The sequence below is a fragment of the Haematobia irritans genome, chromosome 1, assembly GCF_050003625.1.
Source record: "Haematobia irritans isolate KBUSLIRL chromosome 1, ASM5000362v1, whole genome shotgun sequence".
NCBI lineage: Eukaryota > Metazoa > Arthropoda > Insecta > Diptera > Muscidae > Haematobia > Haematobia irritans.
This window is the reverse complement of record NC_134397.1, coordinates 94,715,361-94,731,702: the sequence shown is the minus strand read 5'-3', so window position 1 is coordinate 94,731,702 and position 16,342 is coordinate 94,715,361. Positions and strand designations below refer to the sequence as shown.

The 16,342-nt window shown below is 37.5% G+C and overlaps 1 protein-coding gene across 1 annotated transcript; it reads right to left on the bottom strand.

The window, feature by feature from the left end:
• Window positions 1–1,548: 1,548 nt before the first annotated feature.
• LOC142228619 (uncharacterized) lies at window positions 1,549–11,494 on the bottom strand. Its single transcript, XM_075299119.1, has 3 exons — window positions 10,241–11,494; window positions 9,885–10,105; window positions 1,549–1,615 (listed from the first exon to the last, which is right to left on the bottom strand). Exons 1-3 carry the CDS (start codon window positions 11,492–11,494, stop codon window positions 1,549–1,551), a joined length of 1,542 nt encoding a protein of 513 aa, XP_075155234.1.
• Window positions 11,495–16,342: the final 4,848 nt, after the last annotated feature.

Sequence of the window (16,342 nt, the reverse complement as noted above, 5' to 3'; positions counted from 1 at the left end):
TACATGATTTTTTCACGAAATTTGGGACCCCTTTTTGTACTTTTTACATTCTTAAATTTTTTGGGGGTTTTTGAAAAAAGCCTAGACCAATTTAGGGGTTTTTTTTCTTAAGATTTGGGGGGAAGAATTAAAAATCACCTGGCAACACTGCTCCTGGGTACTGGGTAATGACCAGAGAGGCATAGCTTTGGCAGAGCAGATAGATGACTCCACATTTTGCACGGTGATTGCAGCAGTTCGCCAGATTTATTCTTAGCATCGCCTGGTCTGATAAATGACGTTTCCTGGCAACCCGTCATTTCATTGGGTTCAGACCACCTCCCCATAATTATCACCATTAACCGACCCTCCGATTTCATAACCTCTGAACGCCGGACGTTTATAAACCACAAGAAAGCCAACTGGGAAGGCTTCAGAGAATATACAGATCGCCGCTTCAGTGAGCGCCCGTCCCCCTCTCATGTTCATGTTGCTCAGAGGGCGTTCCGGGACATCATCAACGCAGCAGTCGCTCGCTTCATTCCATCTGGTCGAATTGCCCAAGTGAGGCCCAACTTCCCAGCTGAAGCGGCGGGACTCGCAGACGAGCGTGATGAACGCCGTCGTGCTGATCCTAGAATCAGGGAACGGAATCTAGAGATTAGTAAGATAGTCGACGAGCACAAGCAGAACACATGGTTAGAGCACCTGAAACAATGTAACCTAGGCACAGGAACAGGAAAATTGTGGTCAACAGTGAGAGCCCTCTCGAACCCCGCTACGAGGGATGATGGGATTTCAGTCACCTTTGGCGACGTGACTGTGACTGATCCGAAGAGATGCGCTAAATACTTCAACCGACAGTTTGTCGAGCATCCCGAGAGTGACAGAGCGAAAAGGAGAGCCACTCGTCGCATACGTGGTCTCCGAGCGGATGACACCACAATTTACCACAGCCGAAGTTACCAATGTCATCAGCGTGAAACCATCCAAGGCGCTGGGCCCCGACGAACTTTCAATGCTAATGCTGAAGCATCTGGGAATACTGGGAGTTGAGTACTTGACCAGACCCCTCAATTTGTCCTTGGAATCACTTATTATACCCGAAGTCTGGAAGATGGGTAGAGTGATTCCACTACTGAAGCCAGGCAAAGATTCGAGTAAATGTGAATCGTACAGACCGATATCCCTTCTCTCGCCAGTAGCCAAGACACTTGAGGCACTACTCCTCCCAGGCCTTGTGGAGAATTTTCCAGCTGCCCACCATCAACTTTCCGACGCCAGCCTTGCATGCTATTTCGACACATATTAATAATGGACTTAATCAGCCCAAGCCGTGTCATAGGACGGTCCTCGTGGCGCTTGACCTATCGAAAGCATTCGATACGCTCAACCATGCCACATTATTCGAGGACATCGAGAATACGTCCCTACCGGCAGGAACGAAGCGTTGGGTGCTGAATTATATGTACGGACGCCAGTCGTACGTGGAATTCAGTGACAAGAAGTCGAAACCCCGTAGAGTTAAACAGGGACTTCCCCAGGGTGGGGTGATATCTCCGGCACTATTTAATCTCTACCTTTCCTCGATTCCACCTCGTCCTGACGGCGTCGAGATTGTATCATATGCGGACGACTATACAATAATGGCATTCGGGCCCATTATCGATGACATATGCGATCGTTTAAACATCTACATTGCTGATCTTACCAGTTATTTCACTGCTAGGAATCTGAGGATATCTGCCATCAAATCCTCTGCCACACTGTTCCCTACATGGACGGCGGAAGTACGTAGGTAGTTGAATGTTAGAGTCGATGGCGAAATAATTCCGACAGTAAACTATCCCAAGGTACTCCGGGTAACATTCGACAGCCTGTTTAAGTCATCTGCCCATGCCACTGCAATTTGTAACAAGCTCTGCGGTAGAAACAAGGTCCTCAAGTCGCTTGCCGGCAGCACTTGGGGTGTGGGCAAAGAAACCTTGTTGACTACTTATAAGGCAATTGGCCGGTCAGTGCTAAACTATGCAGCGCCAGTGTGGACAGCTCAAACAAGCGACACGCAGTGGAATAACATACAAACCTGTCAGAACGCTGTCCTTAGAACTGCAACACGTTGTCTCCGCAGTACACCCTTGGATCATCTTTACGCGGAGACCAAGATCATCCCGGTGCGTCGACACAATTACATGTTGTCAAAGCAGTACCTCTTGGGTTGCTATCAAAGTTGTCATCCAAATCACCATCTTGTGGATAGGCAACCTCCTCCCAGGAATGTAAGGGTTGATCTTCACCTTCTAGAGCGCGAGATCCAGCATTACAATAGTGAGCCTCTAGATCAGGCAACATATCAGACAGGTCTGAACAGGATTCATGAGGATACTGTAGCTGAAGCGGTGAGAAGCTACAATGTTAATCCTGTTCTCAGAGTCCGACCACCGCCCATAGCACCGGAGGAAAGAGACCTCCCACGGCAGAAAAGGGTGGTTTTAGCACAATTAAGACCAGGCAAGTGCAGCCGCCTCAATTCCTACTTATCAGTGATTGATAGCAGCGTAGCTGACGTGTGTCCCATCTGTAACCAAGGGCCAAAATACACTCGTCACCTTTTCGCTTGCCCAGCTAAACCTACCCGACCAGATCACTCTGAACGCACCCCACCCTTGTCGCAGAGTTCCTAGATCTGGACACCAGTTAAAGTACCAAAGCATTGTTGTTCTATGGATGAAATTGATATCGGCTAGTGATATCGGACTTTTATTACCGAGTATTGTAATTAATACAAAAAGTAATCGTCGCCGTCGCCACTTCACAGGAATACCAAATGAATAACGAGACGACTTAAAAGCGACAGACGACAAAAAGCGACGGCGAGAGCGAGGGCGATTTCAGGAATAAGGGTGATTGTAACACAGTGTACTCAAACCTTTCAAATGGTTCCTAAAACCGCTATTTGTCTTCTTGGATTCCTTAACATTTGTCTCCACACCAGTCCTTATATCAAATTCGAAGTACTTATAATCCGAGTCATTTATTTCGCTAGATACCTTCCAGTTAGAGACTGTCGTCCTTCTGGTGAAATTGCTGAAAGTTAAATCGAGAACTTCCTCGTACGGGTCTTGGGTTTTTACAGTGCAGGATTTTATGTCACTGTCTCGACAAAATACTTTAGTCGCGTCAGCTAGGCAGCGAATTCGATGATATCCAAGACCATGGTGTGTGCAAGAAGTTTCAATTCTTAGGAATGTTCACAATTTTCGATTTTAGTCCCCACATTTTCCCTTTACCTTTTGCACGAGTACAGGGTAACCGTGGCTTTTCTCGTCCTTTCTTAGCTTTAAGTTCAGTCTCCTGTCCAATATAACCCAAGGTATTTTGCACACTCATCAACGGGAATTTCGATACCACCTAAGAAAGTAGGATTGACCGTGGGAACCGTGGCTTTTCTCGTCCTTTCTTAGCTTTAAGTTCAGTCTCCTGTCCAATATAACCCCAAGGTATTTTGCACACTCGCCAGCGGGAATTTCGATACCACAAAAGAAAATAGGCTTGACCGTAGGAAAACTTTCCCAAATTTCTGCAGAAACTCACAGCGAATGCTGTCAAACTAAATTAAAAAATGTTCAGAATTTCTTCTATTCAAAATTAGGTGACAGGCCAACCCTGATCCTATATCTAATGTGTCGTCCATATTCCTCGGATTCTGGGTTAAATGACAATTTAGACTTGCGGGAAGTACATATCATTGACACGAACTATGACCTTCAAGCGACCGATAAAACTATCACATGCAGTGTAAGTATTTTGGCCCATTCCCGGCGAAGCGTCGTCTTGAGATTAAGATCCGGATATTTTGGTGGCCATTGTTTAGCAGAAATGGTCTGAATTTTCAACATATCTCGCGACAAGGCATATTAATTAAAGGTAAAGTCACGAGCAAACGTGTGTACACCCCATGATATTTAGAAAGTCAAACTGAAATGACAGGTCACTTAAGTTGACATTTTGTGTATGTGTAGTGTTGTTGTATTGTTGAACGTTTGGACTTGGTTGTAAATTTAGATAATTATATTTAACAGTTTTTCAAGAAAGCTCTTTTATTTTTCTCCCCAGTTTCTAACACGTAGGCGAAAAGTTTCATAAAACTAAACCCATACATACACATGTATGGGTTTAGTTTTATGAAACAATGTAAATAAAAGCAATATTTATGTACACAAGGAATGTAAACAAACCTACTAAACGTAAACAAAGACTTTGACAAGATGAATGTCGATATTAGTCACCTGATTGCATGACTTTACCTTTAATTAATATGCCTTGATCTCGCGATAAGTTCGCCCACGAACAATTTTTCTACCACAGCAGCGTGAATTTCGATCGCATCTGTCCTTCGTTTTTGGGGTTTTCTTCAAATTTTTGGACGTGATGCATTATGTTTTTTCACATTTAAATGCTGTAGGGACTAACGATAGGTAGTTATTTCTGAATGAAATTAATAAAAATGGTTTTGTAAAATAAAACGCTTCTGAAAAAGTTTTAGGTGTTTACCGAAACTGGAAATGACGCCATAATCCCTTGTATGCATCTTAGACCACAACACAACAGTGAGTCCAAATGGTCGAAAAGTAATAAGAATATAAACTTTATGAAAAGTTGCTTTAGGCTATTCCCCATCAAAGAGGTATTATTTTATACTTTTTTACCGATTTATTTTTGATTTTAGCGGCTAAACTCGAACTTAATACCCGCCTTTAAAAAACAGTTTTTCAACGTAAAATAAAAGGTAGAATGAAAGTCTTAAAAAGAATAGTTCAAGTTAAAAAGATATATTCATCCGTCATATATAAAACACTTTTTAGGTGTTTTATTTTTTCCTTAAGAAAATAATACTCGTTTTTGGAGTTTTATATTTTTCTTCGCTTTTGGGCTAATGTTTAAACTCGCTAAATGTATACAGGGAACAAGAAAGCGAAGAAAATGATAATGAAGAAGGAAAAACTCTTCCTATGAAATCCATAACATTTCACCAAGACCCCTATCGATTGATAAACCTCTTTTTGAGTTCTGGGAGGCAAAAAAATATCCGTATTTGTATATTTATTTATTTTTATTTATATATTTACATAGCATATTACTATATAACATATTTTAGAGTTTGTAAGGACAATATAAGATTTACACACACAAAGAAAAAATTGTCAAAAACTATACTGTAAAAGCATATAATTTACCTAATTTACTAGTATGAAATACGACTTTAGAAGTTTGTTTGGCAAGCAATACAGAGAAAACTAGTTAAAATTGACAGAAGAATGTCATTACAAAATCATGCAAACAAATTGGTACATTTTAAAAATTTTTAACTGGCTTATTTGAGAAAGCACTTTTTGACAGAAATTAAAATAAAAATGTTAGAATAGCCAAAAATTACTGTTTCTATTTGCTATTTTCGATTTGTTATAAATATTTATTACTGGTTACCCCAAATAAAACTCAAGATTTATAATCACCCTTGATATATATTTATCGAATCGCAAGGAATTCAAATTCTCCTGAAAAAAATCCAGCTACAGCATTCTTGTAATGTGGTATGAGCTAAAGCAGGATGTTTGATATTACGGAGCGCATGTGAAATTGTGAGCCGAAGTATATGATTCCTATGGATATAAAATGGAGAAAACGTAATCAAATTATGGATTTTTAAAAAACCCTTATATTGCATCATACTTTAGATGGGTACTAAGTTAGTTACTAAAGTCAAAAACAATCTCTAGATACAGTGAGTAGTGATCCACATCGACAATAGGAAATGCGATCTTATGTTGATGATGAATTATGATGATGATGAACTTACCTTTTTCGCAGAAAATAATAAAAATACAAATTCCTGTATGACACAAAATTATTTCAATTCTTTTTTCTTCTTCCTCGTTTTTGCGCAATCTGTTTAAAATGTGGGTTGCCGTATACAATTTAACGAGTGTCTATTGGCGTTGAGCAATTCGAACATATGCCATATCAATAATATGACAGGTTATCATATTCTTGTATTTGTTTACATATTTCATTGCAGGTATAAGCAATAAAATTTGTAAAATTATCTAAGTATTGAAATATGAAAATTTCATTAGAATAATATTTTGAAATACTAAAGAACATAGCATGAACCAAGTTTACCTTGTAAAATGTTCGAATATGCCTTTCGTAAGTCAACAAAAGCCTGTATAAACCATTTCAACTCCATATAAAAAAGTCAACTTAGCTATTTCGTTTTTTGTGTGTAGGCAGGACTGGAACTAAAAATTGGATTAAAAAGGCAACAGTAATATTAGGTAGCAACAATTCGATAACATAAATCGGGATAATGGGATGGTACTAGAGTAATTTCATTGCAGAAACCAGGATACCAGAAACAGAATTGGTGTTGTATTTAGACGAAGCAGAAAAATTTGAATAGCAGGAATAAGATATATATGGTTAAAGGGCAGGAATATAACGGGTATGATTGGCAAAAAAATACAGTTCGTGCAACCCAAGTAAGCGTGGGTTGCTCTTAAATTGGTACTGAGCTACCTGTGTTCAGTTCTTTCCGTTGACAATTTTGAAAAAATATGTTTGTTAAATTAAACAAATAAATTATTAAAACTTTATATGAGATAGACTGAATTATGCTATGTTCCCACCTACTCGTTTTTCCAAAACATTTCACCGTTCACACCGGGTTGAGATGTTTTAGTTTGACAGTTACCATGGAAACTAGAAATTCACATTTACTCGAACTTCACATATATGCAACCTATGTCCAAATAATTACCGCGAGCGCAAAGGGAAAAATGTTTTATATTTTGACATATATTTTGAATAGGGTATGTTATTCGGGGTATATTCCAAATTAGGCGGTTTCACATTATAAAATTGACGTGTTTTGGAGGAAAACTTGTGTTTTGAACTTGTTTTTTAGTATGGCGAAAACGACTCGTTTTGAAGTGCTTATAAAGGGAAAACATCTCAAACCCCAAAACATGCTTGGTGGGAACACCATATTAAACAAGAAACTGTATTAAAAGAAAAAAGAATGACTTTTATTTAAAGGTGGGTACCCAGCCAGCATTTCAACGTTCCATTTCATCCTCATCGCTATAACAGACTCGTAAGTGACACTGCAACTATCGCCAACTGTGATGGGGTAAATATATCAAAAAGTACATAATGTACATGGAAGTATTTTGCCATCAATATTGTTACAAGAGCCATTTTATATTTTATGAAACACCAAGCACAACTAGCTTCTTATATTTATTTAAATAAAAATGATAATGAAGTGCTAAAAACATAGTTATTTCGCTTAAAATTGTGAAAGGTATATTGGTGAACAATTTTTGACTTTCCAAATGGAATAAAGTGATAGTTGTTCAAATATTTTTCCAGACACGCTGCCTCCATTGGGAATAAAAGCACTGGCTGATAGACGCTACAACATGTAACTTGCAACTTGTAACTCAACATCAATCTTTTATTAATGCATAAAAATATGTTAAATGTGATGTGATAGTCGTATACATGTTATATTTATGAGAATTTATAAATGTTTAATAAAATTAATAATCATCTAAACAATCGGGTTTTACTTGACCACAATGATTCTTTTACAACTATCTAAAAATTCACTTTTTCTGATTGTTTGAAGGGGCTCTTATTGGCGTCGGTCTAAATTTATTAAAAAAGGCACCTAATAATTGCACTCATGCGATACTTTTTTGTAGTAACTTGGCGTGGTACAACTTCTCAATAGTGACGGCGCTTTTCCGAGGAGTTTTGGATATCGTATACGACTGTTTTCGACGTAGTGGGGATTCTCAGAAGCGCCCCCAAATTCAAAAAATGTTGGCAGGGTCCTTAGTTCGAGTTTAGCCGCTAAAGTGAAAACTGAGTCAGTAAGAAAAGGCATAAAATTATACATATTTGTTGCAAATTTTATTATAACTTGATGGGGAATAGCCCAAAGCAAGTTTTCACAAAATTTATTTTCCATAAAATGGATTATTAAAGAAACCCAATAAACACAAGCATTGGAGAAATGCTTATACTCAATACACTTTCAAGCAAGGCTATTTGAATTAATGTTGAAGATGGGATTCGCTATCAAATTGATATGGTGTTACCTATGAAAAATGCTCATCCTTGTGTTTGTTGGGAAAGTAGTCGTGAAAAAATTACAATTTTATCGACTAAACTCAAACTTAATACCCACCTTAAGAGGAAAAAAATAAAACTAACAAGAGTTTTATTTACGACAAATAAACTAATCTCGCTTTTCAAGAGTTTGGTCCGACCTTTTATTTTTACTTTAAAAAAAAAATCTTTGGAATTGAGAGCGGTTTTTAATACCACCATATAGCAGGTTGGCTGATAAGTCTCCGGTCTAACAAAGAAAAACACATTTTTTTTTTGTCAAAATTCGTTTTTATTATTCAACATAGTTCCCTTCAAGAGCGATACAACGATTATTTATTTATTTATTTATTTATTTATTAATCCACAAAGTAATACAAAAGCCCTAGGGCCAAAAAAACGTATTACATAGCAAAACAAAATACCTGAATTATAGAAAATAATTAAATTCAAAAACTTAAAATCTAGATTACCTAAATTACAAAAAAAAAATACTTAACCATAGTATATTTGGCTCCCCAGCCATTTATAAATACATTTAAAAAAATGAACACTAAAATATGCCCAATTATCCATGTTAAAGCAACACAAAAATAGAGAATCATTCAGTATCACCCGAAAAATGCTGCAAAAGCTTACGTCTAAAAGCATTATTAGAGTGTGTAAAAGTCTGTAATTCAATAGGCAAATAATTCCAACAACGTGCCACACGAATCAGAAAAGATCTATCGAAGGTACTACACCTACTCAGAGGAATATCAATATGATTAACCCTTGCAGACCGAATAAAAGAAAATGCATTACACAGTGGTAAAACTACTCCGCACTTAAGCGTCCTATAGAAAAGATACACTGCGCGAATCTTAACGAAATCCCTGAAAGAACATCCTAACAATTCTCTTACATAACCCGATATATGTTCCCTTCTCCTAACGCCAAAGACAAATCTCGCCACAGAATTAACAATACGTCCAAGTAAGTCAATATTGTTAGATGTAGTGCCCGAATAAACCTCGAGTCCATATAGTACCTGCGGCATGAGTAGCGACCAAGCTATACGATACTTAGTACCAAGTGGCAAATAAATGTTAGTAGAATAAATCCTTCGTAGAACACTCAAAACCTTACGCTGGACAGATTCTATGTGGGACAAAAAGCGTAGCTGCTCATCTAGAATAACTCCAAGACAACTAAATTGACTAACAAATTCGATAGCAGTCCCATCAATAAATAATCCATAATTGAAATAACGACTCGAAGAGCAAAATGCGATAGCTTTAGATTTGACCGGATTAATGGCCAACGCATTCACTGCCGACCATTGAAAAATCCGATCGAGGCAAGATTGTATATTATCACGCAATAAATCAGGGCAATTCCGTGCAGAACTAAAATGTAAAAATATGTCGTCCGCAAACAAAAACGGGGTACAAAATCTGCTATCCACACAATCAGGGAGGTCATTTATATACAAAATGAATAAAAGGGGTCCCAGGACAGTGCCTTGGGGTACACCCGATGATAACCCCAGATTGCTAGACACAGCACAATTCATCTCTACAAATTGCGACCTACCAGTCAAAAAGGACCATATCAACTTACACGCCGAATTAGAAAAATTAAAGTTATTCCTGAGCTTATTAATCATCGTAGTATAACAAATAGAATTAAAAGCTTTGGTTAAGTCCAGGGACACAAGAATAGACAACCTTTTTTCATTCTCACACCTTCTAGCAGTGTTCGTCAAGTGCACAAGAAGAGATGTAGTATTGTGTCCAGCACGAAAAGCATATTGTGAATTGAAGATTGCGTTTCTAGTTTGCGACAATACTTGGTCCTTTATTAAGAGCTCCACTATCTTCGAAACTGCCGGGAGTATTGATATGGGCCTCAAATCTTCCGGGCCCCTAACTCTGGCCGACTTAGGAATCGGAACAACCCGCGCTTTCTTCCATAGAATAGGAAACGTCGAAGTAGTAAGTATCGAATTGACTAAATCTAACAAGACAAGGGCGATAAATGGATACACCAACTTCAAGAAGTGAATAGGTATCCCATCTGTCCCCATCGCTCCTGATCTTACCTTTTTCAGGGCCAACACAACATCGTATTCATCAACACTTCTAAAAGAAAATAAGCCATCATCCCCATCCGAATGATCAAAAGGTAGTTCGTGTGACTCTACGTTATCCAATGGCGTTCGCACAAAATGCTCATTCAAAGTCTCAATATCACAGTCAAAAGCCACATTAACCGATCTCGAGCATCCAGCCTCCTTAAGCAGTCTCCACATACCCGAGGTGTCCAAGCTGGCAAATAATTTTGCAAAATGTCTCCTTTTCTCCCTTCTGACTACCGCTTTCGCCCGATTCCTATATTTGCAAAACACCTTCCAGTTATATTCAGATGGATCGGCCAAATACGTAGAAAAAGACAAGTCCCTCAGCGACCGCGCATAAATAACAGTTCTCAACTTCATCCAACAATCATCAGTCCTTCGTACACATCTTCTAGTCGGCACAAAACCGAACAAGGTGTCAATTAAAGATGAGAACAAAAAACATTTCGAATCCACATCCTGTTCATCCAAAATATTTGAAAAATTGTAGGAATCACAAAATCTCGCAATCCCATCCCAGTCCATCCTCCTAAAGTCCCTGTATTCAACATAGTCATCATTGGCTGCCGAATGTAAGGCAAAAGAAGCAAAAACCAGCGCATGGTGGGAAATACCAGGGCATTGCACCTGGGAAGAGAAATTTATCAAAGATGGGTTACTGATAAGAAAAAAGTCAATTAGTGATGTTGACTTATGTTGCACATCATAGTGTGTGGGAACTGAATTGTGACAAATGGACAAATTATTCCTAGCACAAAACGAACGGACTGAAGCCGACTTAGCCAAGTCAAACTGGTTAAGATTAAAGTCTCCCACAACAATGATGTTGGAATAGTTCAAAAATAGTTCCGAATGAAGATCCTCAAATGAATGTATGTCAGCTGGTGGCGGCAGATACACCACACCAAACAAAACCCTAACGCTCCCCAAATGTAGCTCAATAAAAACAGACTCCGCAACTGGACTTGAACTTCGGAAAACAACCTTAGTAACAAATTTGCGAGAAATGTATATACCCACACCACCACCCCTGCGAGTACCAGACCGATCATTCCTAATAAACCTATAGCCAGGTAACTCAACAGCACAACTCGACACATTCTCATTTAGCCAAGTTTCAGAGATGCCAATGGCATCAAAACCCGATCCTCCGAACACTGCTTTTAAATCATCAAACTTGGAAGTATTATAAGAGGGCCTAATACTACAACAGTTCATATGTGCAACAGAAAAATTGCCTATGTAAGGACGCAGAATGTTCGAGAAATATGTGTTGCCATTAACAATTGGGCCCAAGTTAGGGCTAATTGACATTGGATATTAAACACAACGGTATGGTGGGGAACCAAATGTACCGGTACAAGTATAATGGCACAATATAATCGCTATACATCATGGACCTAGAAATTCATTTTGCTAAAGTACAGCTGATCAAAGCAGCATTAGAGATCAAATAAAATATACTTAAATATAATACAATAGTTGGAGCATAGATATAATGATCATTAAAAAGAAGAACAAAAGGAATTCATTAGACATTATATCACAACTTCACAGACTTAAAAAAAAAAATGTAGCATATACTTATAAAGTAGCAAACAATCAAACTAATTTTAAGAGATAGGTGAGTTACCATTACGAATCGCAGCACATCCATCCACATTATAAACAAAGGTTTCTCTTCCATCCAATAATAATAGCTTAGCACTAAGCTTATCAGCATTAATAATCTTGTATTTCGAAATCAAACCATCTTTTAAGAGGCCACGACAGGCAGCATTAAGTTTACCAGCTGCCGGTGAGTAGTGGTCATTGAGGAAGACCCTATCACGAGGATTAGTATTCACATCGGATGTCTCACTATCCTTTACGACCTCTCCAATAATATCACGTCTCCTCAAGTTCCGACTTTTGAAGTATGCACTCATGATTTTATCTCGTATAAATACATTGCTGAACCTCACCAATATCTGTCTTTTTTTGTCGATGTAGCAGACTTGGCCTATATCTTGCCCGGCAACAGGAATGTTAAAAAATGCACCCAATGCAACCACAATACTAACGAGGTTATCAATGCCATCAGGAAGTCCTCGAATCACTAAGTCATAGCGATTAATTCTCCGGTGCAAAGCATGAATCTCTGTGTCATATGTAGACATTTTTGAAGAAACAAAAGCTGCATTATCGTTAACCATTTTTTTGCACTCAGTAATGTCGCTTTTTAACTCATTAAAACAGGTATCCATTTTCGATTTCATGAACTCCTTGAGAGAACTCATCTCTGCTCGCATTTCAGCCATAAAGCGTTCAAGTCTATCGCTCGGCTCGCTGTTGTCGCCCCCATCATCGTTAGGTTTACCATTACATTCTGAGCAAGTAAATGAAAATAGCTTCGTATTCTTTAGCACTGTAAGTTCTCTATCAGTGACACCAGCACATGAGGAGTGAAACCAATACGCACAGCTCTTGCATTGAAGCGATGGCTTCCTAGCGCTAATATTCTCATCACATTTGCCACAGGTTGTCACCATGATCACAAAAAAATTTAGGTTAGAGCCAACAAAAACAATTATCTGCTATGACACCAACAAAATAAGATGCTGCACAACAACAATAGACTGGAAACCCCACGTTGTGCGAAGAGAATCAGTTTTATCATAAAAACTGAACAAATCCACGGATAGTCGTATTGTAATGTATAAATCAATAGGTTGTAGTGGCGCTCCACAAAAAAAAACTGCAATTTTAGTAGCCAATTAGCCGGATAAAGCGGGAAAAATCGAGAAAATAAAAATTTGATCAGCTGCGACTTAATTTTCTCGTCTATTCAGGCATAGCGTTGCCAGATTATTGCCAGATTATAACGACCTTCCAATTTTTTGATACCATTTGGTAGTACTCCTTCGGTTTTTGCCTCAAAATAGGCCTCAGTTTCGGCGATCACCTCTTCATTGCAGCCAAATTTTTTCCCTGCGAGCATCCTTTTGAGGTCAAGGACAAGAAAAAGTCGTTGGGGCCAGATCTGGAGAATACGGTGGGTGGGGAAGCAATTCGAAGCTCAATTCATGAATTTTTGCCATCGTTCTCAATGACTTGTGGCACGGTGCGTTGTCTTGGTGGAACAACACTTTTTTCTTCTTCATATGGGGCCGTTTTGCCGCGGTTTCGACCTTCAAACGCTCCAATAACGCCATATAATAGTCACTGTTGATGGTTTTTTCCTTCTCAAGATAATCGATAAAAATTATTCCATGCGCATCCAAAAAAACAGAGGCCATTACTTTGCCAGCTGACTTTTGAGTCTTTCCACGCTTCGGAGACGGTTCCCCGGTCGCTGTCCACTCAGCCGACTGTCGATTGGACTCAGGAGTGTAGTGATGGAGCCATGTTTCATCCATTGTCACATATCGACGGAAAAACTCGAGAGTATTACGAGTTAACAGCTGCAAACACCGCTCAGAATCATAAACACGTTGTTGTTTTTGGTCAAATGTGAGCTCGCGCGGCACCCATTTTGCACAGAGCTTCCGCATATCCAAATTTTGATGAATGATATGACCAACACGTACTTAAGGCCTCTGCTATTCGATCAACTTCATTTTACGGTCATTCAAAATCATTTTGTGGATTTTTTTTTTGATGTTTTCGTCGGTAACCACCTCTTTCGGGCGTCCACTGCGTTCACCGTCCTCCGTGCTCATTTCACCACGCTTGAATTTTGCATACCAATCAATTATTGTTGATTTCCCTGGGGCAGAGTCCGGAAACTCATTATCAAGCCAAGTTTTTGCATCCACCGTATTTTTTCCCTTCAGAAAACAGTATTTTATCAATCATTCCTTTTTTTCCATTTTTTCGCAATAACAAAAGTTGATTCACAAAAGACGCTCTATCTCACAAACTAATTGACTTACAGACGTCAAATTTTGACATGAATCATTTGAAGGTTGGTACTATATGAAAATAATATGCATTTAATACTAGTGACGCCATCTATATGAACGGGGACTTACCAGCCAACCTGTTATATATATATTATTATTATATCTTATATCTTCGGCATAAGATACCAAATTTGGTATCTTATGCCGACGTGATTGGCGCAAAATCATTGGCGCCACAACTCATCTTCATTTAACCACAAGATCAAGCAACCCCAACCCCAAACCTTATTATATTAAAACCAATAAAATATAACGTTACGAGTTTTTTACAAAAATATCGCCATTTATTATACTCACAAAAACGTAATGCTACATAATTTTCGGCTTTTGTTGATTAATGAGCGCATCTTCTGTTGACATTACTATTTCCGGTTTGTTTGTCTCAAATTTAAAAACCAAAAAAAACAAAATTAAAAGATGAATGAAATTTCCAAATAAATTTAACAAAATATATAAAACATTAAAGATATAATAATAAATATACTTAAATTTACAAGTAGAATATAATTAATTATAGAAATCAGTGGTAAAGTATAAATGTATGTACATTATTTGTAGTTCTATAATACACATACTCACACAAATTACCTAATATCTATAGGTAAAATAGTATTAAAAAGAAATGAAAATAACATTTTGCGTGAAAAATTATCGTCTCAATAAAAAATAAACACTTTAAAAAAGTACCTTTTTCAAATTAGCAGTTCAAAATTGCATTATTGCATTTCACTTCAATAAAGTTAGGTGAAGTTTATTTATACTTTCACATACATACTTTAAAATTCAGTACACCGTTTTTATCTTTTTTGTTTGAGTCATGGAGGATAACGAACACTCTATTATTGATTGCAATGACATAAATGTTCTTAAATTTGGGTGAGAATTGATTACAATGTGATCAAAAATAAAAGAAAAAAAAACATAATATATTTGCCCTAACTTAATAAATGTTAGCTATTAAGAACAATAAATAAAAATCGAAAACATTTAATTTTGACTTTTCTTTCACATCATATAGAAATAATCGTAAGTATTAGAGGTGAGCGCGTGACACGTGAACAAAATCCAAAGCAACTCTCCTGAATGTGCGTTAATGGGACTAAAACCAATGTCGTGCGTGAGTGAGTAATAAAATCAGTCCATGAATGTGCGTGAATAAAATTTCTGCAAAATCGCGCTCACGAAAAAAATCAAATTTTAATTCGTGCTCGTATGCTAAACACGTCAATTACCTAAATAACTGAAATAAATTTAGCTGTCCAATTATTCTCTATTTTTGAATTTTATTACCTTTGCTCGTTACCGGTTGGAATTCAGCTGTCCAATTATATTCTATTTTTGAATTTTATTACCATTGCTCGTTACCGGTTGGAATATGTCGTGAGTCTCGCGAATTTGTCGTGAATCATGCGTGAGTCTTAAAAAGTGAATCGTGCGTTTGATTTTGTAAGATTTAAAATATTTTTATTTTTTCTGTGAACGAATTATATTTATCACTATGATTACAAAAAATGGTTTCAATGTTACATATTCTATCGCCATTCGATAAAAAAAGTTTTAAAAAATGCTTGGCTTTTATGTTCCCCGTACTTCTACAGTTCTGTTAACAAAAGAGTACACAGCGCTGCTTATGTCAAAATCTTGGCGATGCTGTTGTAAGCGATTGAAAATTTTACAGTATTGGTTGAGATTTTCCAATATGTAATACATATGCTATGAGCGTAACACTTCGATTGGATACGAAGGGTTTCTCCCAATGTTTTTTTTTTTCAACTTTTAGACGTTCTCCTATACTTAACTATCTGTTGTTTACCTAACTCATTAAAAAGTTGCGTACTTCTGTGTGTAAATTCGACTTTTCAATGATTTGATGGTTTGAAAATCGAATTTCTCAAAGAGGAAAAAACGAAGAGTTTATAATCCAAAATTTAAAACCATCGTAAAGTCAACGATTTCAATATTCAAAATAACGTTGTAAATGGCACAACTGCACACCTTTGACGGGGCTATTTGATCATAATTAGGTAATCCCTACGAGGGCTTGCAATGCTCATATTGTTCAAAAGAAGTTAGCAAGGTAATAATAAGCTTATATGCTAAGGTACGTTAGTTAAATGTACTT